Raw genomic sequence first — 27,897 nt, 5'->3', positions numbered from 1 at the left:
TGGTTCGTTTCCGTCTGTACAACTTTTAACTTCTATTTATTTATTTCTATTCATTGAATAAAAAGAACCTTTCGCTCAAGTAGGCGCTTTCACGCGACTTTCGTTTGATCACTTATTGAGAGTACCCAGCCTTGTAAAGCGTCAATACGCTGTCGGGTCAGTTACCGATTTAATGGCGGAACTCTTTGTCATGAACAAAAGGTACCTTTCGATGAATAGCTTGTTGCATCCCAAATCGGCACAAATGAACAATGCGCTACATAATCTATTGCTCCTCCATGATGTAATAGCTCCATGGTTTGTGCACTCAAATATTGAGAAAAATGAAGACCTACTCACAGGGAAAGGTATAGGATCAAACGTGAAATCACAAGGCCCATTGTAATGGGTTTTATATGTCCCCGTGTGTATGATTTTTTCTGGGAGGGGGTAGCAAAAACTATCATTTTGGTCTCTTATTTGTCACATCTTAGTAACTGCATTACATATGAGTATTGACCCATTTATTATAAGATATATTTCCCTGCAGCAATAAACTCTATTGCAAAACTTTAAAACTATGGCTTGAAGGTTCCGACACGCCTTAAAGTACAACTTCTGTGGAATTATAATTTTGTTATTCTAATCCAAAAATACTAAAATAATAATTAGTAATAACTACCGGGAAGGGTTTCTGTCATTTTAAAGCTGAAACAGCTTTTGAAGTGAAAGAAACCCGCTGGTTGTTTTGGCCGTTTAATATGTAGTTCTAAGGGCGACTTAAAGTCGTAATTATTAGTCAAAATTGGTCTGTTGACCTACAAAAGCTTACAAACACAACACATTTGACTGATTCCAAAAAAACACAATTTCATATTATAAGATCGTACATCATCATCATCATCGTCATCATCATCATGATAAGATCGTACATGATGGTTTTAAATGGTTCAACGCCCGGGGGTCAACGCATTCTTTCTCTATGCAGTTCTAGCTCAATGATGTACATTACAATATATATTGTGTCGTTGAACTTTAGCGAATAATAGTCTTTTTGATCAGACCTATCTGCTCTGAGAACGAGCAGGTGAATAAAACACGATAGTCAGCATGTCTTGATCAGTCGAATGACGTGTTTAGCGCCATTTTTATCTTTATCAGTATTTTGATTGTGATAAACATATCGTTTGCGTGCAAGCACATTGGTCTCTGTCCTTTGGTTGGGGCGTTGGCATATCTTATTCTCCAACAAGGGGGTAACATTCTTATTTAAAAAATAGACGAACACGTTTGAAGCGTAAACCACTTCCCAATTTAACTAAATATCTTTACATGTTTTATACACGAACGGATTCCTCTTTTATAGAATATTCTCGAGGTCAATCAATTGTCGACCGTCATCGTGTGGTTATAGGGTGGGAGTGCGTGTGACAAGCGGAGTGGTACTGGTATTTATGTAATACTTTCCTCTGATGTCTGAGGTCTCTGGTTCGAGGCCCAGTGGTGGCGACTTGTTGAGCTAAACGGTGACAGAGGGGGCGAACAATTAATCAAAATTAAACCAAGTTGTTTCTTGCAGAGCTACTTGGGTATCAAACTAATGTTTTAATTTTCAAACGCTTCTTTGCACGCATAATAATGTCATTGATAAGAATGCAATGTCTTTATCAACCTATATATTACCGGGCATGAATTATGGACCAGAGATGTAGATATTGACGTCTTTCAATTGTCTTTTTTTCAAGATTCCTTTTTTCCCTCCCCCATGACATCATTTCCCCAATTTTAATAGTGAATTCCTATAAGAGGTAATCGACGGCCGTTCTCCCAATTTATTCATCCCAGTTTTGGACACACCTTTCCTAGGCTGGCTCTTGAAGAGAACTTCTCTGTAGTCCTAAGGTTCGAAAATCTGAAAAATATAAAAAGGGTCGCTTGGTCGAAAGTTAGAGATTGGTTTAGGGTTGGGGTTAGGGTTAGATTTAGATTAGGTTAATGTACTAATAAATTTTCGACTAGCACGACTAGCGAACCTTAGCACTAGCGGACTAAATCTCTCTTGAGCTGAGGGCCACGCTCTATCGCATTCTATAGCTGTTCGATGTCGAAAAAAATGGAAAACTGCTAATGTAAAAGTTGAGTCAAAGGGACTCATCGATTTACCGACAAAATACTCAAAAATTTAATAAAAACACCAAACAAACTTGGAACCTAATATGAAAAAGAATCCGATTGTTTTTACATAACACGTGGCATTTCGAATTGACGCACAAACCAGGGATGATAATAGTATAATTTTTTATCAATAACATCCCCATAACTTCATAGTCGGTGACCACCGGGAATTCAAAAGGTATAAAACGCAGCGGCGGTCCTGGAGGATATCATCCAGTAGTTTCAGTCAACGAAGTTGCTGGTCTTTAGTCATCATGATTCGCGGGTTGTTTATTGTCCTCTGCGCAGCCGTGTGCTTGGCGGAGAAAGTACGCTATGATGGGTAAGTCAAGACTGTTTGTTTGCTTGTTTGTTCGTATGATGGTTTGATGTTGCTGTTCTTTTGATTGGCTTGGTTTTACTTTCAAATGTGGCAGTTTGTCTGAACCCATGCTAGCTTCGCGTCTTTTTGTTTTTGTTTTTTATGTGTTTTTTTGTTGTTGTTTTTTGTTTGTTTTTTTTGTTACAATTTAACAGATGGTTAGATTTACAGATGGTATGAAAAACGATATCAATATTTATGGGACAAAATATTTTTAGCAATGTTGCGTACAGGTAATGAATGGCATGCTTCTGGTAATTACATAAGCATCATATACAACTGTAACTTAAGATTTATATAGCAACTATTTTAGCGATTTGGTAGATCACAGTGATGGTAGTGAGCTTTGGCAACACTTGTATTAAGTTCATCATTTCATAGCAAGTGGTTAAATAATTCGAATATCATAGATATACTTTTGTATATCCTGTCTTGAGTTAAGTTGTAAAGAGGGCTGAAACAATAATGGTTAAATACCACTAATTATCTATAACACAGGTTTCAATGGAAAAATAGGTAATTTCACACACGATTTTCTCATATGAGGAACTCTCACGGTGAAATGACATTATTCTCAATTAAGAGTAGAAGGATGAATCCCCAAATGACCAAAATTTCAACATATGATGACCTGAGAATTTTTTTTGTTTTAAAGCACTGAAGTGGAAAGACCACAATTTTACAGTGCGCCCTCCTTTTTTGCGAACAGATTTTAGCCAACTGGTTGGGGCAAAATCGATGTGCAGTGTATGAATTGCGGGAACTTTTCATCAAAACTGTAAAATAATGGTAGAAAACATGCCTTTCCTGCATGTTACTCTTAAATTTGCACTTTTTTTACTATACAGCTTGGTATTTTTCAGTGATTTTTGCCATGCAGGAAAAAAGCCCCTCTCTTATTTTCACGCACTGCCCAGCACTAAATGGTTAATACTTGGTAATACTTTTGTAATACATACATAACTTTGTAGAATGAACTTTTGCAAAATATCCAAGTGTTATTTTTCAATAGTATATTGATTTAGATAATGAAAATCATTTTTTTGGCTGCTTCGACCAACAATACTAGAATGGGAAAGCATGCGGACTGGATGATGTCTCTGTTGAACAGATGAAACACTTTGGACCGCGTACAAAGGAATGGCTCCTCCAGTTCTTCAATGAATGCATGCGCAGCCACAAAATCCCGAAGATCTGGCGACGGACACGAGTGATAGCACTCCTGAAACCAGGAAAGGACCCATCAGAGGCAAAGAGCTTCAGACCAATATCTCTGCTATGCCATAGCTACAAGCTGTTTGAGCGGCTCATCCTGAACCGCCTTGCGTCACATGTAGATGGTCTACTGATCCCTGAACAAGCTGGCTTCCGCCCAGGGAAATCAACAACCAGCCAGCTGCTAAACTTCACCCAACACATTGAGGATGGATTTGAGAGAGGGCAGATCACAGGTGCTGTCTTCGTCGACCTTTCTGCAGCTTATGACACCGTCAACCATCGCCGGCTACTCGCCAAAGTGCTTGAGATGACTAAGGATGTTCACCTCACCAGGCTTCCACAAACCCTGCTCCAGAACAGAAGGTTCTTTGTTGAACTAGGAGGGAAGCGAAGCCGATGGCGCAGACAACGAAACGGACTCCCCCAAGGAAGTGTCCTAGCTCCTCTGCTATACAACATCTATACTAACGACCAGCCAGTTGACAGCCAAACCAAGCGGTTTATATATGCAGATGACTTGTGCGTAACCAGCCAGAGTACCAGCTTTGAGGTGATCGAAGACACACTGACAGATACACTGACTGGACTAGGAGAGTACTACGACGAGAATCAACTGCGCGCAAACCCATGGAAGACCCAGGTCTGTGCCTTCCACCTTATCAACAAGGAAGCCAAGCGACAGTTGAACATCACCTGGTCTGGTACCAAGCTCCCTTTCTGCCCTAACCCAGTGTACCTGGGGTCACACTAGATCGATGCCTATCCTACAAGGCCCACGTGGAGAAGACCAAGGCCAAGGTCAGCACACGCAACAACATCTTGCGCAAACTTGCCAACACCAGATGGGGTGCTAGCCCAGATACCATCAGATCAACAGCACTGGCTTTGAGTTTCTCCACCGCGGAATACGCATGCCCTGCTTGGGAGAGATCACCACATGCTAGGAAGCTAGACTCTGCACTCAACGCAAGCTGCCGCTCCATCACAGGATGTCTAAGGCCTACCAACATGGACAAGGTCTACCTCTTGGCAGGTATCGCACTACCTGACATCCGGAGAGCTGTGGCAAGCAAAGAGGAACGCCGTAAACAGACCACGGACGTAAGACACCCCCTCTTCAACCACACACCACCAACCAGACGGCTGAAGTCAAGGAAAAGCTTCATCACAAGTATCCTCCCTCTGCAAACAACATCATCAGAGGCTCGCACCCAGATGTGGAAAGAAAGGCTTTCATCTGAAGCAGTCACCACTGAGATGGGGATTCAACCCACAGAATCACTACCTCCAGGAGCAAACGAAGTCTGGGCAAACTGGAGATGCCTTAACCGCCTCCGAACCGGTGTTGGACGTTGCAAGGATACCCTTCACAAATGGGGATACACCAGTGGCCCGACCATGTGTGATTGTGGACAAGAGCCACAGACGATGCAGCATCTGCTGGAATGCCCGCTTTTGGAAGATCCTGTGACGACAGACGATCTGGCGCAATTTTCTCAACGGGCACAAAAGTGTGTTTCTCAGTGGATAAGTACAGTTTGATGTAAGGACACGAAAGAAGAAGACTAGATAATGTAAATCAATTTTTGGCTGCTTCGACCAACAATACCTAGTATGCCTATACTCTTAAACTGTTTATTCATTGTAGGTCACTCGTTGTCAAGAATAGATGAAATTTACTTGTAAATGGTAGACTAAACCATTTGCAACGATCCAGAGCAACAGCTCTCTTGAATAAAGACGGGAGTGAAAGACGAAATGACCATCAGAGATCGATTGGATTAATCGATTCTATGTAGGCAATAGGCATCCCAACCTCTGAACTCTTTTAAGAGTTATGGCCATATTATGATTGTTACGCCTTTAAGAAATCCATCAGTTTAGATCGAGATGCAAGATGCTTCAGCCCACCCACTTACATGTAAATGTTCACCCTTTTGGTCAACTGTATGCATGGAGACCAGATTTTTCCTCCTTTAGTTATTTTCTCATTTTGAAACAACTGATGATTAAAAAAAATTCTCATTCGTGTCAAAAATTAATTTCAACGAATCATTGTTTTGTACTGTAATTCAACATTGTAGCGGTCACTTCAACTTATCTCCACCCACAAGTAGCCTATAGTAGGCAAGGGCCGTAAATGCGGGAAATAAATTTCCATCCTTCCTGTGCTGTAGAGGAAAAAATTTTCGACGGCGAACCTGGTGAAAAATTATGTTTTGAAGAAAATTGTGTTTTAAACATCAATCAAAGTACTTTAAGGGAAATGTACCGACGGGTCGCGTAATATCGGCGCAGCCCGGCACCTTCAAACCCATATAGCTACGCCATTGCAGTGCCATCATAAGTGTCATTGTCTGAAGCAGTCAAATATTAGGTAAGTGGTCACTGTTGTTCAAGTTGTCGTAATTACATCTGCGTATACATTTTGTCTCTTTTTGTTCTTTTCCTAATCAGGTACCAAGTTCTTCGCGTCACTCCAAAAACGGAGAATGAGTTGAACATGCTCAGAAATTTGGAGAGTTCTCTTCTCGGGGAACAAGTAAGTTGATTGAAAAGAACACAATTGTTTAAATAATTCTGCTTTCCTATTATGTAAATTGCAACATGTGCAAATAAATGGGCAAATATATTACAAAGAATGAATCGGACTTCTTACTCTCGAAATTTGCATTTGAAGCAGTGCTCCCCAAAGCTAAAATGCACGATTTTAAAGTTAACAATGTAACAGATACTGGTTGTTAAAATGTTTATTTTGAAGATAATTATTTACATATTGTAAGCAGTAACATGCATTATCTGCTAGTATGTGACTGCCTTTTTATTTTGGGGAGCAAATCTGATTATACATGTGTAGCACACTAGAGGTGAGTGGGGGAACGAGGAGAGGGAGATGAGGGGAGGGGGAAATGTGTCCTTCAATCTGGTATTTTCTAACGCTTCTCTGCTTCCCGGCAACAGCTCTTTAGTATAGTCTCTCCATTTACCTTTTAAAAGCCAGAAGCAAACTATCCAAATTTTAATTACCACATAATCGTCCAGTCAGACCTAGTTCAGTCAGACCCAATTAACCCCCTAAACCTTATCCCAATTAATTAACTTGACTCACGCAACGCCTTTAAAAATGCTCTAGAGGATCAATTTAAATACTCCTATCAAAATCTGATTAATCTGAACGCCGATTTGAAATATTTATGCCCCGTCATTTTGTTTTTCACGTCATAGTTGAGTTTCTGGAAGGGACCAACATACGTTGACAGACCAGTTGACATCATGGTATCACCAACTCTCCGTGAGGATGTAGTTCGCCTACTTGGTCGTCGAGGCATTCGCCTTAGTACCATGGTAGAGGATGTCCAAAAGGACAGCGAAGAAGTGGAGGCAAATCTGAACCCTCTGGCTTTTGACTACAATAATTACAACACAATAGCAGATGTAAGTAAAATATTTTAAAAACCAATCTAAATAAATTGTATATCTCATGATATGAGTGAGATATGATTGAAATAGTTCTTTGAGCTGATTAGGCATTAAGGGGAAGCTGCACTGAAAAAAAAAATGATATTCTAAAGCATTTGATTTGAATTGGAGGGAATCGTCAGCCGCTTCACATACTGACGTATTTGCAAAATACGCATTTCGAGAAAATCGAATTTGAAAATTTAGCGATTTTCATTTACTGCATAATCTTGATTACAACATTATTGTCGATTAAATCCTGGTTTAAAATAATGCAAATATACCATATTTTCAATGTAATTCACTTATCACTATCAGAGCCTAACTTATTCTGCCAAAATCAATATTAAATAAAATACGTCGTGCAAATACGTCAGTATGTGAAAAGCACAAAACAGCAATTTTACCGTGTAATGACAAAGTCGCGCAAATACTATTTGAAACGGCAAATTCTTCAAATTGCAGATACGACATACTGGGCTTGCGCAGTATAGGTGATCGTTACGTGATTATACACATTTCAAGGTTATGGAAATACAACATAATTAAATTAATTAATTTCTTACTAATTAAGCCATTTTGAGGCATGGTTTTTGGTGAATATATAGAGTAGAACATAACAAACTAATATGCCATTTTTCTCAAAAACGTTAAAAATGTCGAATACGTCAATATGTGATACGGCCGACGAAATGTGTGTGTTGATCAAACTTAGCGATTCCAACCAAAAAAAATGATCCTCGTTATAACGATTGCCATGGTAACGGCAGCCATGTTGGATTTTCTCATGATGTCGTTACGGGACATTTTTCTCAGTTGTTAATTGGTATTTTTTTCTTACATTTTTCAGGGGGAATTAAAAAAAAAATTGTACTGTTACGCTACGGTGCACTTTGGGGGAAATTTACGAAAACGGGTCGTTTCCATTGTTACCAGATGTTTATCAAAATGTTTAATTAATCAAAATTTGTAATTTAGAAAAAACCTAAAGTGACAAAAATACCATTACCGTAAAACCCCGTCTATATTTGGTGTTTTTTATGAAAGCTAAATTAATTCGAAGCAACCGTAAATATACAAATACAATAGATTGTTCTTAAAATAATACTTGTTTGTATATGCTTAGATCCGTAATTTATTTGCTCAAACTCCATATTGGCGCCTGGATTAGTGTAGCTTTCATCAGAAGCACTCTATATGCTTGTAGACGGGGTTTTACGGTATTTCACATAAATTCTGGTGTAGCTTCCCTTTAATATCAGCGAATAAAAGGGTGACCAAGTCACGAACAAATAGCTACTTGCTGACCGCGAGTCTGTTAGGCTCTGTTGCGAGACATCCGGTATTCGGCCCAGTCTGCCCGGAAACCACAGCAAAAGAAGAAGACCTTTGTCATTATATCAGCGTAATAAGGATTAGTTAGGAGCATTAGTAAGAGTACTTTGCGTCTGTTGCAAGAGACCACAACCTCAATCACAGGCAGTGGCAATTTGCTTGGTATTGACATTAAAGGTCTGCATTTAACATCCCCAGGGTAACGTCTTTAAACCAATGGAGCATTTGAACCATTAATGCGTTCCGTTCTCCCCAGCTAACAATTTTTCGTTGTTACAACGTTGTCTAAAAGTTCTATAAAGTCGTAAAAACGTAATATATGGACGTTGTAAGTACGTAAATCTGTGAACTCGTATTCGTGTAGTGCCAACGTTATTCTCGAGCATTAATGTAACATCATTATGACGTTATATCAACCTTCGTTATATCAACCTTCGAAAATCACAACACGAATACGAGTTCATAAATTAACGTAACTACGACGTCCGTAGATTACGTTGTATCGGGTACGAACGTCGAAACAACGTCATAAATTTGCGTACTTACGACGTCCGTAGTTGACGTTATATCTGAGTCAGTTCATTAGTTTTAAACCACGTTTTAACCACGTGCTTTATACGTCGAGATAACGTGATTATGACATTATATTAACATCCGGAAACAATGATGCTCAATCCCAAAAAGGGACAGCGTATAAAAATTCAAAGTTTAGAACTTCAGGAATAGAAGTCGTTACTTTGAGTTTCACGCCTAAAGGCGATCGTCAGATGACACGATGGAGACATTTCGGCTGGACAACAATCTCCTTGGAATGGAAGTGAACGTTAAGCTGTCGATCCCTTTTACAGAAAAACATGCCTATGCCTGTAGTTTACAAATGTCTTTCGAAAAAGTCAATTTACTTGATTGTCCCACTCTGTTCCGGTTGCATCCCAGAAGACCCCATTATCCAAAAGGAGCATTTTAGTACCATTACAAATCACAATGGGTTATCTATATGTACAATAGTACATTATTAATCTACAAAGCCATGTTCTTAAAAAAACCGAACTGCTCAAATAACCTAGTCTCACAACCTGATGATTTGCTTCAGATTGAACAGTGGGTACAAGACACCGCGGCATCAAGTAGTTTGGCAACTGCAGGCGTTTTGGGAACATCTTACGAAGGCCGAAGCATTCGTTACATTAAGGTAAGTGGATTCAATCCACTTTAGTATAACCTTTGTATATTTCGAGTGAGAATGTCGGCGCCAGATCGAGAGGCCTGACAGACAAGGTAATTATGATAATTTTTGAATATATTGCCCTGCACTACAAGCAGGTTGCACTCATCGCATGTGTATGTCTTCAATCATAGATTGAATACAATACCGCAATTTTCAAAGATACTGAGTATTTTATATAATTACGACCCCAGGTCTTTATCCCTGTTCTTTGACATCAATGGTTCAATGCATAGGTACCGCATGAACGTTGTAGTGCAGGGGGATATAATCAAAAATTGTATTCACCTATTGCTACGGTACTTAATCATGTTACATCATCACTTCTACGGTGAATTGGCCATCTACAGCAATCGCGGAGATAAACACAAGATAGAAGAAATTAAAAGCAATTAGCCTTTTTAAGATATTGCGGACATAATAGGAAGCTGCACGAATTGGATAAAGTCTTTTGAATTTGCCGGGTTTTACCCACATTGAAGACTGCCCTCTTTTTGTGTACGCCATACTTCGAAAAGGCTAATACAAGTTATATTAGTTCTTGCACTAAGTATGTATCGGTGTTTTGCATGAAATATGATATTGTTAATATTCATATTATTATGTGTCATGTAACACTTGTTTGAATGTCGCAGTAAGGTTTTCTACAGGTTAAATACCACTAATTTTCTATTTCTGTTACACATTTTTCAATGGAAATTCAAAATGGGTAATTTCAAGCACGATTTAGCATACATGGAACTCTGGACAGCGAAAATACATTATTATCAATTAAGAGTAGAAAGATAAATCCCCAATGACCACAATTTCAACATAATTATGATGACCAGAAGTGCAAAGACCACTATTTTACAGTGCTAGTACGGGGCGCTATTTTATGATTTCTGAGTTAGCATCTAGTTTTCCTAGATTAGTGGAACCAATGTTTTTGGCATCTTTACACCTCAAATGATAAAGCTGGTTCCATTTTTTCTATGCCCCCTATACTTCCCATGAGGTGTCGCTGGTCATATTGGGTGCCAAAAGTTAATAATATGCTCGATCATGCTGTAATATACCTCAAATTGTTCCTCTCATTACTAGGAATTTAAATTAAAGTCAACTGTGATATTGCACTAGGCTGCTTAGTTAAGGTGTTATAGAGTAAATAAAGTCAAATGTCAAATATCTCATGCACGGAAGCCAAATTTTCAAAATGCACAGATTCAATCGAAATTTGTCTTAAATTACTCCTCTCGGTACACCAAATAGGAAAATAATTTATTTGAGAAATTTATAGCCTCAGAATCGGATAAAATTATGGGTCAAATGTTATGCTTGTACATATTTCTATTGGACTTTGGCTGCATGAACTCTGAAGGGGGGACATGACCATACAAAAATGCACTTAAATTGTGAATTAAGTATGTTAGGGGGAGTAATTTGAGACCAGTTTCGATGAAATAGGACCATTTTTTAATTTTGACCTCTGTGTATAAAATTTTTGACATTTGACATATTTGACTATAACTCCTGAACTAAACACCGTAGAAAGATATGACAATTTTTTAAGTTTTTCCATCACTGTGACCTTCGACCCTCGTGGGAACCACATGGGCATAGTAAAAATGGAACCAATCAATTTTATATCATTTCAGGTTTAAGTCCCAAACCCATAACACCCTGTACTGTGGGCTCTCTTTTTGTGACCTGAGAGTAACACGTCAGTATGGCAAAATCGACGTCCAGCGGATTAAATTTGGGGAACTTTTCATCAGAACTGTAAAATATTGATAGAAAGATTTTATTTCTGCATGTTCCTCTGAAATTTGACCAGTTTTAGCTTGGTATTTTTCAGTGATTTTCAAGTATCGTCCAGCTCTAATTAGTGGTACGTAACATATGTGATATGATCATTGATCAAGGGGAATGAGTCACATGTCGGCAATTATCAATTAAAAGTTTATTATATCAATTTCTTGCAGTTTTCGAATGCTACATTTTGAGGCAATTCCTATCAAAATCGGACATCTGGTTACCGAGTTACGAGCAATTTATCAATGGCTGAAAACAATATAAAACAACAAAAGAATTGGAACACTGCTTTTTGCTTATATCTCAAAACAATATTAGCGACATCCGACTCATTCCCCTTGATCATGTCACATATCGGTGTTATCTGTTTAAAGAAATTAATCTGCCTTTCTTTTAGATTTCATCTGGAGGTAGCAAGCGAGCTGTCGTATTCCATGGAGGTATACATGCTCGTGAATGGATCACCCCAGCAACTGTTATGTACATGGCAAGATATGTAAGTGGGGTTTTTTAATGTATGCTATTTATTGTAATAAATAGCGGCCAATAGGCTTAATCTTGATCATTTGACTTAAAACTGGCGCCACAATTTTACTGTTATGAAGACGGTCTCTCGGAATATGCAATAACAACTTAAAACATGCATTTCAACTTCGAGAAACTAAGCTTTCAAATTGGGTAAATTTGTTTTAGGACCACCCTGGACAATGACAAAAAACAATTGCAACATCTTTAGATTAAATTCAGATTTCCACTCTCCCCATTTAGATTGGGGTAAATGAACAACGAAAATACTCCGTCCTTCGGAGGGGGTGTTACTACATCAGTCTCGTGAACAGATAACCATACCTACACATATATATCGCAGTCAGTTTCGAAAAAGGTAGGGGATAAACCCTGACTGCTCCAATCCGTCCTGGAGTTGTTTGGATATTCACAATCTAAATACAGATATTGACGTGCACTGGAGGATGCGAACTGATTCCGATACACAGCGGCGCTTTATGTGGTGTTCGCATTGTGTACTATATAGTTTGATATTTTATTGTTAATTTCAGCTTGTCGAGGGGCGTGCTGGTGCTACAGATATGCTCAATAAGTTCGACTTTTATATCATTCCTGTAATGAACCCCGACGGTTATGCGTATACATGGTCAAACGTGAGTATGATTGCTAAATAATAAATGCGTGTATGAATAATTAAATTAAAACATAGATACTATTTTTAGTATCTATGATTAAAATTAAAATTAAAGAAAAAAAGTGCATACCAGTATAATTATGCAGGGTGTCCCAAAATGAATTTGAGTATAATTTGAGAAATATGCATCAGAATTCAAAAGTTTAAAAACAATGTGTAGCTCATCTTTTTAAGTAGGTTGCGACCCGTTCACCGGGTCTTCATCAGACGGCGCAGAGACTTGACTGGTGGTTTGGTCACGTCCATCTTAAACAACATGTTTCTTGCATAACATTTAAGGCACGATATTAAAAATGAAAGCTTTTTTCGTTTATGTTAATGCATAAATAATTATTGCATAAAAATTCCAGCTGGCTGACAAATTAATGATTTCTCACACATTAATGTTTTTAGGATATTTCCAAGAAATGGTATTGAACAGATAAACATTATCTCATATAACAAAACCAAATTTACTCACTAGTTTGATGGTTTCGCTTTTCATAGACGTAAATCATCATCAGAATATTGAGTGATGATCACTTCTTCCGGTTGGACGAATCCCGACCACAGAGTGCCAATTCTGCATCCTAAAATGTTATATTTGGGGTAAAAGGTCAATAAGGGGTACTTTCCGGTCCGAGAAAAAAAACCCATCAATATGCCCCGTCTGCCAAAAATAAATAGTGAGTAAAATTTGGTTTTGTTATATGATATTGGTTATCTATGTATCTACAAACCTGATGAATATGTTCGATGGTATTAAACAATTTAAATCTTTTTAAACTTCAACATAATGTTGCATGATATCAAACACCACACGTAAGGCTGTAAGCACTTGGCTCAAATGTTCTTTGTAAAGTTAATATATAACATATTTCACAACATAAAGAACTAAAGCTGTGAAGCTTCCAATTGAAGACCTGAGCGCAACATATATACACTAAAGTTGCGTATAGTTTCGTATATAGTTTGGTACAAGATGTTTTTACAAGTTCAGGGGCCAAAGCAAATCTTTCACAACCTTTCATGATGTTTCCACCCTGGAACATATATTAAACATTATAAAACCCTAAGCAACTATACGCAACTTTATTGTATACATGTTGAGGGGCCAAGTGGACTTACGGTCTTCTTGCGCTCAGGTCTTCAATTACAGAAGTCATAAATTTCTCAGACAAAATGTTGCTTAAAATATTGTTATATATAAATAAATACATGTCAATACAGACGTTTAATCAAAACCTTAAATCGTTAAACATAATATTGCACAGTATCAAAACCTAGAAGCTACATCATCACTTAATTATGTCTTTCTTGGTTTTTTGAAAAGTTTAACATATTGTATGAAGAATTAAAGCTGTTACCAATTTCAGGAATTCATGTTAAGGTTCTTATAGTTGAATTACAGTTTATCAATGTGAAGGCAAATCAAAAGTTATAAAATTATAAAATAGATAAGTGGACTAAAATTAATGAGATACACAAACTTAAGGAAGGAGTGAGCGAGTATGAAAAAGCGCCCTTGATCAAACTTGGAGTGAATTGCATTGATGCGTGCATTATGTAATCGCTCATTTCTTCGCAACCAGTCAACCGAATCAAACGCGCTACTTTTTTACATTTTATTGATTCCGATGCTTATTTCTCGACTTTTGCCAAAATTCATTCACACGTGTTTTTTTTGTCATGGACACCATAATTTTAATAAAAGGAACGGAAGTATACAATAAAGCTGTGTTGTAACCTCCATTTTGATTAATAAAGATTACTAGATTGACCCAGGTCTAATGAGAAGTGTCACACCGGTCGTAAAATTATATTATATTTTATTCTATTCTATTTCCTTTTTTTTCTTTCATTTGACACCACTCGGGGTCATACCTCCTTGGCATTTCGAGATATGAACAGGACCCATAATATGAACATTGACCCTGAAGAAGACGCGCGGAGCGAGCAAAAAAAATTGCATTATATAATTAAAGATTGTTTGCACATTTTGATGGTCAAGTTAAAGAAAGCGCGAACAGCACGCGAAACTTTTGAGTCACCAGCCTTTAATAATTCTATAACTCCCTTATTTTGGATGTTAAAAATTATACCCCCACTATTTTTTGTCTAAAAATTCTATGACCCTCAGTATATTCATGCGCGAGCACCCTTCCGAAAAAATGACAGCCCCTTGTTTTACTTGCCTCCAGATATAATCCATGTTTTACCACGTGCAACAATCCCGCTGCTAGACATTCAATATTTCTACACTTTAGAATTATTTGAGACATACATGTATAATAATCAGTGGCGTAGCGTGCATCATCCTATATTGGGTGGACACCGACCATGATTGGGAGGCACTGGGCTGAGTATGTGATTGGGGACACAATCCGCTTTTGTGCAATTTTCCTATGGAATTTTCAATATACATTTTTAAATCGATTACGCCAATGAATTACAACTGTTAATTAAGCATGTGAAGTTAACGAAAAGAATAACAAGAAGGGTCTTTCAAAAGACACAGTTCACGGATCAGGTGTATAGTAATTTGTTCTAACTTTCCATTTTCATATCTAACCTACTCTGTAATGATCTTACAATAAATTAGTGCTTTGAAGCAAAAAACTCATTGAAATACAAATATTCAAATCAATATCACTATCATAGGTCTATTGAAATTCAAGTAATATACCATGCAGATAATAACCTTGGCCCAATAATTATTAGGGGTTCCAATTAAGATAAGCAAACATTACCGGGCAGATAACAGAAACTAAATTTTGTCAGTTGGAAGTAATTGAATAAATCGCCTGTATCAAAATAGCAGTGTATTTTTCATATATGCAGTAATATGCTTTTCCTTATCATAAAATAAACAATAGCATTGACCTTACCCACCAATCAATAAAGCCTATTATAATCATGTGATGGCTCAATCCAATAGTAAACATGCTTAGAAAAAATGCAAAAAACTAGTTCTGGCTGCCATTGTCTCAATACAAGATAAGATGTGCTAAAAAGTGTTTGTCATATGGGGCAGGACTAGATAAAGGGATACAAACCTGGGTATGAGACATTAGGAATTATTTCCTAGCCTCTTAACCACATGGTTGATGGGCTACAATAATTGTTAAAGACATAGTGTATGTAAGGGATAAACTGTGCACAAAAACGTAAGTCCGCGATGTATTAAACAATCAAACTGTTTGCATAACTTAGGACCGTATGTGGAGGAAAACACGCAAACCAAACACAGGTTCAAACTGCGTTGGAACTGATCCCAACAGAAACTTTGCAACTGGTTGGGGCGGTAAGTTTAATTTAATTGACACTGTAGTTGGTAACATAATTATAAAACAACATTGCCCAAATGCATCGAATACATTTAGCTATATTTTGTGGAGCATTGTTTTAAGCAATCGAGATACTCTTGATTGGCAAATGTAGCAGACATATAGGCCTAGAACAGATCACGGCACGGCCATTTGCTATTGCGCAGGAAAATTACACGTGGGTGAAACCATTTTTTGACGCCAAATTGCACGGAAACTGGTAACACTGACCCTAAACTGGACCGAAACCCTTACTGTATAAACAAAAGAAATCGCAAATTTTCCTTGAATGTGTCATTACAAAGTGGTGAGCTTCATGAGCCCTTATATTTTCGTGGTTCCTGTTGCTTAGTCACCCGTGTAGTTTGATCCCATATAGCACTATCGGGGCCGATGGCTCTATAACCTATGAATGCATCGATAGTACTGTAGGTACCTACTAAACATGGTACCTTACTGTGCATGATGCAGTCATGTCTACAGTAGAATTCATCTCGACCTTTGCAGGACTTAACCCCATTAAAAGCTATTCAACCAAGATAACACTCATTGAAACAGCTCAACTGATTAAATCGGATCTTCTCTGGTTGTGCACAAGTGACTGTTTTCATGTGCGATATCGCAATAAAGCTGGTATTCATAGCTTCAGTTGGGTAACCGATTATAAAGGAAACGAAAGGAAACAATGTTATGTGTGGCTTTGTGCACGAAATCAGACAATGGCGTGCTTTTGTAAACCAGCATTCTTGAAAATGAGCAACATAATGATTTTTGACTTAACACGGTTTGGAAATAATTTCTTCATATTTTTGGTGTTATCTGTCGTTTACATGTCCTTCCTAAAACACAAAAGTACGACCCTCTCCAAACACCTAAATTAGCTAAAAATTTAGGACATGTTACAAAACTATACTGTCTAGAATTTTAGAAGAGTACTTTTAATATTGGCCGGTTATTTTTCACACAGCGACGTTAACTAGGCAATGTACTATTGCCTATAACATTAACTAAAACACCAAAGTACGAATATTTTTAAACATCTAAATTAGCTAAAAATTTAGGACATGTTAAAAAACTATATTTTCTAGAACTTTAGAAGAGTACTTTTAATATTGGCATGTTATTTTTCACACAGCGACGTTAACTAGTCATATCCCCATACTGTCAACGTAGGGCTATTTGTAAAGGTCACGCGTCAATGGGAAAGAGCACTGTGTATTGTGTATAGGAAAACGGACAGTAACTGCAGTATGGTCATTTCAGGACCTGAACTTTACCACCATTCCCCTACATATAAAAATACACAAAAGTGCTACAGTCTTGGATTAAATGTCATGAATGTAAACATTAACATTTGCACTGCATATGTGGTTCTTTGCTGTATATGACTGTTTCCCTGATTTTTGTTTCACCCTGTGACTATATTTGGGGTGTTTGCAACGGATAGCACGATCAGATTGTTACATGAGAAATTATTAACTTCGGGTGGAATTTTCGCATATTTAGAACAGAAAAACGCTGACAATACCAGATGAAATTAGAAGGCCTTATATTTGTACACAAATACGGCTATACCCGCGTGTTATCGGTGTACACAAACTTACAGTCCTTATTTGCTGAGGACTTAAAACAAAGAAATCATAAAAAGTCGCCAAATTGGGCGGAAATGTGTAAAAAGTGAAAGTCCATTAAATTAAATTTAATTAAATTTTGATTGCACTCTCGTAGCACTTAAAATAAAGAAATTGTAAAAAGTCCCCTCCCAGGGGACGCATCTCTGTTACTCTCCATAGGTTGCTGTTGTCAGTATCTCTTATTCACAGTGAGTCTATGAAATATGATTAGGGCTAAACTATTGCAGAGGGAGTATGTAAATTAAATGGAACAGCCATTTCAGAGGGAGTATGTAAATTTAACGGAACAGCTTATTTTGGGGCCAATTCAGAGGGAGTATGTAAATTAAATGGAAAAGCCAATGGATATGTAATTTAACTGGAACAGCCTTAACGCTTCACGCTGGTATTTTCAATAATTATATTATAATATACGGATCTGCCTGTTTAGTCCTATGTGTGTGTGTGTGGGGGGGGGGGGGTGTTAGTAACAATATAATTCTTAGGTGCTATCTGTGTACAAATTCTGAGCCCGGAAGCTGCTTTATTTGATGTGAAACGGTCGGCCCTTTGTTTTAACATTTGGGGCCCTGGGGCCCATAATATTTGACTTATGAGGCCCATGTACATATGTTGACGTATAATTCTCTAGTGTTATCAGTAGACTCAAGCTGGGCACTGTAGCTGCTTTATTTACTGAGTAATGGCCGGCCCTATGTTTTAGCGTTTGAGGCTCTGGGCCCATATTATTTGATATATGGGGCTCATGTGTACATAAAACAATGTGATTCTCAGGTGCAGTCTGTGTACAAACTCTGAACCCTAAAGCTACTTTAATTGATGAGAAACGGCCGGCCCTTTGTTTTACATGTGGGGCCCTGGGGCCCATAATTTTTGACTTATGATGCTCATGTACATATGTTTAAGTATAATTCTCTAGTTATATCAGTAGACTCAAGCTGGGCATTGTAGCTGCTTTATTTACTGAGTAACGGCCGGCCCTTGTTTTTTTAGCGTTTGGGGCCTAGGGCCCATGTTGTGTGACACATGGGGATCATAGATACATATAACAATGTGATGCTTAAGACCTATTAGTGTACCAAATCTGAACCCTGTAGCTACTTTATTTGGCCCTTTGTTTTTAACATTTGGGCCTTTGGGCCCCTAGCCTTGAACATCTAGGGCCAAAATGGGCAAAAGGCACATCTACAATTTAGGGTTTATACATGTGCCACATATGAGCCCTAGTGCCCTTGTAGCTTTCGAGCTAGCCTTGTCAATCTGCTGCCAATTATTTTTAACATTTGGGGCCCTGGGGTCCATATATATAACATATGGGGCTCATGTATACTTGAAGTTATAGAGTACCCCTGGGGCTATCAGTGTACCAGCTCACGGCCCTAAGGCTGCTGATGAGAAACGGCATGGTTTGTGCTTTTACATTTGGGCCCCTGGGGCCCGTGACATTTGACCTCTGGGGCCGAGATGGGCAAAAGGCACATCTACGGGGTAGGGCCCATAAGTTTACCACATATGGGCCCTGGGGCCCTTGTAGTTTTAGCGCTAGCCTTGACAGAATGATGTGTTTGATAGGGGAAGGAGAAGGAGATGGGGAAGAAGAAACCACAGATACCCTGCATGTTATCAAGGGGTGACACTAAATTCACGGTTGTTCTATTAGCAACACAAAACCTATGAAAAATTCCGCTGGTTTACTAGCTAGAAAGTGAGGCCAGTTATCGATCCGTTATGAATAATTCATGTTCGACCCCTCGGATCATGTTAATTGATATTGGCAAATAACAACGTTGTTAGTTTTGCGAACTTTGGCTGTTCAATGAGAGTATAGCGCGCCCCAATACATCTGGGCTCAAACCAGCCGAAAACGATCCAGTTTAATCCAGTCCCATCAGGCACCAGTGATATGTTTTTTCAAAGAAAGTCTACTAATTTGATATGAAATGACATTTTGCAATAGCAAAGTCAAAATTAGGACTTGCTGTCAATAATATGAAGGAAATATGTGACAGAGGCAAGGTGTGAAAGGCAAGTAGTATTTGAAGAATAGCGTAATTATAACAATATATAAACGTTAAGGCTGTTCCATTTAATTTACATACTCCCTCTGAAATGGCCACAAAATAGGCTGTTCCGTTTAATTTACATACTCCCTCTGAAATGGCTGTTCCATTTAATTTACATACTCCCTCTGGAATAGTTTTCCCCTAATCATATTGCATAGCCTCACTGTGAGTAAGAGAGACTAACAACAGCAACCTATGGAGAGTAAGAGAGACGACTCCCCTGGGAGGGGACTTTACAATTTCTTTATTTTAAGTGCTACGACAGTGCAACCTACATTCAATTAAAGCTTGTGACTTGGACTTTCACTTTGTACACGTTTTCTGGCCAATTGGGCGACTTTTTCAATTTCTTCAGATAATAAGGACTGTAAGTTTGGGTACACCGATAACATGCGGGTATAGCCGTATTTGTGTACAAATATATAGCCTTCTAGTTTTGGTTGGGGTTAGGCCGCAGATTGTTGGAGCTTTTCTACATCTAGTCTTGTGGCCTGTAATGTACTGCATTTTAGGTGCAAAATATCCTTGGTTGAACTTAATTTGTAAGACCTCATGGCTCTTGTTTTGTTACCTACTTTGTCGGAATCTGCGTTAGTTGGGAGAGGGGGGACAAAGGTAGATTGACATCCTCGTCCTAATTATACAGGCTTCAACAGACATAATACAAACTAATTTGCATTATTCAATAAAGGTGTTTTTGGTGTCATTCAATACACACAAGTATTGTTTACCATCTTCATTTAAACCTAATATGCATAAACTTGCATAATAATTTATGCTGATCGTGTAAAATATATTAAACTTTGATGCATTTTAAGTTTGTTGAAATGTCCAAAAAGTCAAATAATGTGGTCAGTGTTTCTAAATATGAACATGTACTTCTCTTGTTCAAAATGTATTGACCTGACCAAGAATATCTTGACCTGACCAGATTATCTTGACCTGTCCAGATTATCTTGACCTGTCCACATTATCTTGACCTGTCCACATTACTTGATATAATCGACAGTTGACCAGACTTTGAACAAAAGAAATACAATAGATAATGGAACAAAAGAAGAGGGCTAGACGTATATACGGAGGTAAAGAAATGCACAGTGTCTGTGCAAGCCGTGCAACAATACTCCAAATATTTACGGTAAATCTGAATAGTGGTCACATGTTGACATATCATGTGTTCGGGAAATCACGTGGCAACATTTTAAGATTTCAGGCTTGTTTACTAGTTAATTGCCATTTGTACTCTATATTATTTATCTTTGTTAATTAACATATATTTTAAATGCTGATAAATCGTGGTTGGCTGCCCATGATATCTGTTAAATTCAATGTTTTATGAATAATTCGGAGATCGTGTTTGTTTGCTAAAGAGATTACGGGGTACTAGCATTGGTTTGAATTACTTTGCGGAACTTTTTATGGTGAAAATATATGTAAAACCTGTTATTCGATTTGTAAGAAAAAGAAAGTATGTTACTTATTTTGAAAAAAAAAGAAGAAATTTGAAGCATTTAGAACTAGAAATTCGATTTTCAAGGTTTTTGAGGCGCTGTTTCGCCTCTCATCCAAAGATTCCATTTAAAAAAAGGGTCATGTTCTCACCCAATGACCCCATATTTGTTACTATTTGCTCTCACCGAATGCCAGATATCATGCTCTCAAATGCCCCGATCTCGAATGCCCCTTAGTGCGAAAGTGCCAGCCCTACACCTATATCAATTTCATATTGAAGTGCCCCCACCCCCCGGGAAAAGACGCTGTTCAATCCGACGTAACATGACACCCCCTTAAACCCCATATTTAAATGAAATTTGGCAGGAAATAAGTGATTTGTCGGGTAGAAGTAATCGTCGCTGGTTCGTTTTTTGCCAGTATAGAACAAAATCATGTTTCTAACGCATGACATTATTTACCTGAAATTTCATTTTCATGTATACAGGCGGTGGTTCCAGTGGAAGTCCATGTTCTGATATCTTTCGTGGTAGATCTGCCTTTGATCAAGCTGAGACGGCTGCAATAAGGTACGCATGCATGACCTTCAACTTAACTTTTGAGTTATTTGACCCCATAATTATTGCATTTATGGAAGGCATTTTGATCGTGATTCTGGTGCAGAAATCAAATACGTATTGAATCAAAGTTATTGGTTTCACCTGTTGCAATAATTGGTATTTTCAAAAGCTAGGCATTCAATCCGGGTGTTCATTAGCCTCCCAGGAAGGGAGGGATGATCATTGAGCAGTGGGTAGTATACGTGAAGAAAAATTCACATAAAACAAAAACTGTCTTTAAAAAGACAATGCCAACATAAATCATCAAAGAACGTAATTATAAGATATTATTTCAATATCGAAGTCAGTAGGAACATAAAACGTACGGTGTCCACTTTCCAGAAAAAAAGTTTGTTCTAGCATTCTGTATTTCCACACAATTATCGCATTTTGCCTCCAAAACCCTATGTAAATGATTCTCAACGCTACAGGTAAAAATATCGAGGTGGCCCGTGGGCTTTTCTTGATCCTATTAACCCAAGCATTATAATATGCCCAGTATAGTTTCGGTAGGAAAAAGTGTTACTTTTTTTTCCTGAGATGGGCCTGCATATTACGCATGTCAGTGCATACATAAAAAAAATTTAGAAAAATGCACCTTTTGTTTGTGCATAAAATTTCATAAATGACTGTATGATTTCTCACTAAACCATAAAAATATATATGTATAAAATGTGTGAAAATTAAATCGTTAATATCTTAGCTTAAGTTATTTTGATCAAAACAAACAAGAATAGAAGCATTTCTTTTTGATTAATTTGCTTAGAAAAATGTCTGAAACAAGAAGTGATGTATTAAAGCCATATTATAACATTTGCTGAGGAGAACGCCCTCAAAAAATGTTTAATTCTGGTTTTTACAGGATTGTAATGTACTTCAGTCAATAAAGATACTCTGCAAAAATCAAGACCTTAGGTGCTGTAGTTTTGTCAAAATCCGAGATTTCGATTAAAACGATGGAACCGGCGTTTTATTATTAGGATGGAAATAGTAGACGAACACGTAAGCACAGTACGTACACGGCGTGCGGATACACATACACACAAACCCCGAGGATCGTACCGTATTACAACCGCGGGGGTAACATGCATGGGTGCTAGTAGTAAATTCCTATTTTCTATGCTTTACCTCACTTGTTCGGCTCAAAATTAAAAGGATCAGATCTTCTCTGGTTAAATCCACACTACACATGTTTCTGTTTTACTTGTGCGATATTGCAATGAGCTGGTATTATAGTGAACGATTATGAAGCAAACGCAAGGTAACGATACTCGGCCCTAATTTGGTTAAGGGCTGGGGTATGAACGTTTGGACAATATTTATTTTGGGACATTAGAGCACATCAGACATATCGAATTGCATTCTGAATACGAAGAATGTCATTCTGATATCAAATAATTTTGATTTTTTGAAATTCGCAATTTAATACACATTTTATGGCAAATCGCTAAAAATTGATATTTTTTATATTTTAAAGTACTTGAAGTAAACTTTATAAATCTGATTATTTATATTTAAAGTGTATGACGATCAATTGAAAATTTTGACCTTTTGTATTGAAGATATGGATTTTTTTCCCAAAACACCAAAAAAATAGGTCTTTTTGGGAAAAAAATTTATATCTATAATAGGAAAGGTCAAAATATTCAATTGACCGTTGTCTTTTTATCCTATCTACATACACTTTAAGAATATATCATTAGATTTATATAATTTACTTCGAGGACTGTTATATATCAAAATTTGAAAAATATCAAATTTTATAATTTGTCATAAAATTTGTATTATATTGTGATTTTCAAAAATGAAAATTATTTGATATCAGAAAGACATGCTTCGTATTCAGAATGTAATTCGATAGGTCTGAGGTGCTCTCATGTCCCACAAAAAATACTGTCGAAACGCAATAAACGCTCATTTTAGATCCCTTAAATGATCTAACTTGAAAATCGCAGTTTCAAGAAAAAGAGCTTTTAAGTTAGAACACTTGACGTTTTTTTCTTTTTGAATAAAATACATTATTAAACACATCTAATATGTTAGAAAATATTAAAATCTTTTTATTTGCAAAAATTTGGCTAATTTGGTTGATTAGTTTTGAAATGACACATTTTTAGGAAGTTAGATTGTTTTACATTACCTCGTAACAAAAATAGATATAGCGAGACTCATTAATTTGGTCAAATGATCTATCTTGGGATTGTTTTGCCGTGTTATCATAAATACATTAGGGTTTATCTTACGCTCTCTGGGGGGTCTTGGCTAATGTGGTAAAATTATCTAACTTTGAGATTTACCACATTAAATACACGAAAAGTGACAAAAAAAGTGTCGAGATAGGTTCTGCTATCAAAATGAAGCAAATGTTGATTTGAAGATGTCACCAATGGAAAGAGCGCCCTCACATTACCCAAGACATGGATTTATCTCAAAATATCCAAATTTCAAGTTTTACCAAACCAGGGCCGTACTGTGTGGGCCTTTGTTTACAAATGAGACAATAGTCTGCATATTGTTAACTAGCATTCTTGAAAATGAGAAATATAATGGTTGTAGACTTAACACGCATGTGGCATGTGGCCTGCAGTCTCAAACACACATGACAGAGAAACCGGCTGTGAAGTTGAGTACATGCACTACATATATAACATTCTTATAATAAAATCAGTTTTTGAGTATAATATGATACCTTAGATACCAGGGTTGGATGGATGCGGTATAACTGACCGCGTCCATCGGTTAAGGGAATTTGCAAAATTCGCTGTGTTCTGTCTTACGTCAGGCAACAAATATTTGATACAAAATTCAAAATGCTTTTTCTCTTACATGTTTAATCCTATATACAATGACTTGCACATTTGCATCGGCTATATCCAGTGTAAATGGTTCGTGTAAATAGGGTGTTCACAGATTTGGGCTCAAAGATCATTAATGTGTCATTTCCGATATATAACCAAATACCAGGAAAATGCTTTTTATGTCACAAATTATATAGCACGATGACGTCACTTGCACATATTTATCGGCTATATCCAATGTCTATACAGATTTGGGGTCAAATGTCATTAAGGGGTAATTTCCGGTATAAAACAAAATATCTTCAAAATGTTTTTTCTGCCATAAATTACATAGCACAATGACGTCACTTGCACATATACATCGGCTATATCCAGTGTCTATAGGGTGTTCACAGAATTGGGGTCAAAGGTCATTAAGGGGTCATTTCCGGTTAAATTAAAAAAAACTTTAAAAATTCATATCTATTTACATATGTTGATGCCACTTGCACAGAATTCATCCTTACGACATTTCTAACATATTAAAAATATTTATGACCCCAAATGTCAAAATTTCATCGACCCTTCTAAATTATGAGAACATTCGTGAGCACTCATTTGAAATGTATATTATAGAAGTGAATGTGCATTAATATATACAATACTTGCATTTTCTGAAACAATCGATATATCCCTAAAAACAGGTATTTACAGCTATTCGGCTTTCTGCTAAATCCAAAAACTGTTAATCGCTGCGCAAAGAGATACATACGGGGACGAATCCGCATTCAACTACCTGCAACTATAGCACTCATCCTTGATTTCGGGATTTGCTGGTTGTCCTAAGGCTATAGATTCTAAACTTGGTATATAAGTTATAATTAGTCATCCCCGTAATATTTAGTGAAAACTCCGGTTGAAATCAAGGGTTTTAGAGTAGATATAACAATATTGGCCTATATTTTGTGTATAATTTCCCAATTTTGCGACGGCGCTTTAACATAATTACGCCATATCGATACCATGTGGGGAATGTTTGTACTTATTTTGGCACCACTGGATAGAAGATACCTATAGCTACCCATTGGTATCAAACATAACAGTATATGACTTATGATATAGAAAATTCGGAGTTTCCAGCTATACTATACAATTTATTAACCTGATTTATACAGCTAAGTATACGATTCGTCTTTTGGTCAAATTCATAAATCGCACTTAGGCGCGATTCGTCCAAATCACAATTTCAATATCTACTTCGGGAAGTAAGATTTATCATTAATTTTTGGTGGAAATGAAAGATCACCTGAAACATAATCACAAGCATACAGTAACTCAATTTGCTCAAAATGCTCGAATCGTCACCTTTACCGAATTCATAACGATATGCATTGGCTATATCCAGTGTCTATAGGGTGTTCACATAATTGAGGTCAAAGGTCATTAAGGGGTCATTTTCGATTAACATTTAAAAATCTTCAAAAAAACATATCTGCTACACGTAACATAGTATGTAGATGCCACTTGCACAGAAATAATCCTTATTACATCCTAAATGTTTAAAAAATTATGAGAATTCTCCTTTGCAGACACGTCAACAGCAACACACAAGCAGAGAAGAAGTTCGTTGATTCCTACATGCAGCATATTTACACCTCACAGTGTTATGTGATTATGTATTTTTTTTTCAAAGTTACAGCAAGATAAATAATTATGTTATTTTGCAAAAGTACGTACTGTCAATTATGCAAAACCACATACCGTACTTTGTACATGTTGTATGCAATTTTACATTATTCAAAAGGACATAATTATACAAAATTACATACTTTGCATATCTAATTTTGCTCGCAGCACTGGCACATCCCCATATGAAGAATGATCACAATTTCGGTGGGATTAATTTCGTTCCGATCTTTAGTAGGACCTAGAGCAAACTGATTTTCAGACCAATCGTGTAGCCTAAATGCTACTGTCTGTTACTGACAATTTACTCTGCTCTATTCTAGGGATTTCGTAAGCGGACTGGGTGATGGAAGTGGTGTTGCCATGTACAGTGATTATCACGCCTACAGCCAATACTGGATGACACCTTATGGATATACCACGTCAAGACCTGCTAATTACAATGACCAGGTAGTATCATCTAACTTCATTTCGTAGAATATCTTTAACTTTTCCCAACAATACACATTTTAAGCTGCTTGTTGGTTGACTAAATAATATTAAAGGTTTATTTGACCTTTCACGGCTTTAACAAAGAGGGTCGTTCGGTCGGAAGTACTGGCTTAGAGTTTCTTTCGAAAAGAAGTAATATCCTGAGCTCAGGGGCGTGGCCAGCTTTATTGGTCAAGGGGGGGGCAAAATAAAAATTTTGGGGCACGGACGAACAAAATTGCACTTGCTTCATACAATACATAGAGACTGTATGTCTTCGAACTTCCCGATAAAGGCCTTATTGGGATGATGTGCGCGAGTAGCGCGAAAAAAAAATTGTATTTTACATTATTTTCGCCCATTATCCAGCTGAAAAAATTTGTATTTTACACTATTTTGGCCCTGAATTTTGCTAGAAAGGGGGCTCCTTGCCCTTTTTCTTTTTTGCTCTCCTGATTTTCTCTTTCATTTTTTGTCAAAGGGGCACTTTTTTCTTTCATTTTTTGTCAGGGGGGGCACTCTGTCCACCCTCCCCCACCCCCGCTGGCTACGCTACTGTCTGAGCTTTCTCTCTGGGAAGCCCTGTACAAACAATGTTTCAATACTAATATCTACCACCAAGTTTTCATCTCTGTGACAGCACACATATAAAACATAAAAGGTTGCTCTTACAGGTCAAAATTTCACACTTACGTTTCAGGGAGGGACCGGGGGGCGGTCCTTTTTTCTAACCGATGCAAATGTACATGCTCATATCCTCTAGATATGTTTGATAAGTATTAAAGATAAGATTTAAGACAATTTTATAGCTTACAACCTGAAGTGTTCGGTGACGTTTGCACATTTTCTTTTGGCAATTTGTTTTTTCTTTTGGTAAAATAGTAACAAATAGTTTCGCTTGGCCTAAATGTCGTCATTAGTATTTGACAGCATAATGCCATTTTGAGCGCCACGAACCAACACGCTAAATATGATACTGGCAAGAGAAACCGCAGAGCTTATGTTCCTGTTACCATTTGCCAGTATTGAAACCCGGGCACTCGAATAAAGTGACCTACCTGTGCCTACTGGAGCACGACCACAGCAAACACAAAAATATTTTTAAAACTTTTATTTTGTGGGTTTTGGCTGAGATAAAAACGTTGTAATAACGTCAAATGTCG

At 37.3% G+C, this 27,897-nt stretch overlaps 1 protein-coding gene across 1 annotated transcript in view; it reads left to right on the top strand.

The window, feature by feature from the left end:
* Positions 1 to 4,741: 4,741 nt before the first annotated feature.
* Positions 4,742 to 27,897, top strand: part of LOC140167738 (carboxypeptidase B-like) — a 26,183-nt gene continuing 3,027 nt past the window's right edge. The window contains exons 1-9 of the mRNA XM_072191033.1: positions 4,742 to 5,244; positions 6,191 to 6,275; positions 6,959 to 7,168; positions 9,621 to 9,719; positions 11,944 to 12,042; positions 12,605 to 12,706; positions 15,940 to 16,030; positions 21,689 to 21,770; positions 26,587 to 26,713. Coding sequence (XP_072047134.1) covers positions 4,742 to 5,244; positions 6,191 to 6,275; positions 6,959 to 7,168; positions 9,621 to 9,719; positions 11,944 to 12,042; positions 12,605 to 12,706; positions 15,940 to 16,030; positions 21,689 to 21,770; positions 26,587 to 26,713 — 1,398 coding nt within the window. The remainder of the gene's footprint in view (positions 5,245 to 6,190; positions 6,276 to 6,958; positions 7,169 to 9,620; positions 9,720 to 11,943; positions 12,043 to 12,604; positions 12,707 to 15,939; positions 16,031 to 21,688; positions 21,771 to 26,586; positions 26,714 to 27,897) is intronic.

Source organism: Amphiura filiformis, chromosome 13, assembly GCF_039555335.1.
Source record: "Amphiura filiformis chromosome 13, Afil_fr2py, whole genome shotgun sequence".
NCBI lineage: Eukaryota > Metazoa > Echinodermata > Ophiuroidea > Amphilepidida > Amphiuridae > Amphiura > Amphiura filiformis.
The sequence above is the reverse complement of the archived record's forward strand: the minus strand, read 5'-3'. Positions and strand labels throughout refer to the sequence as shown.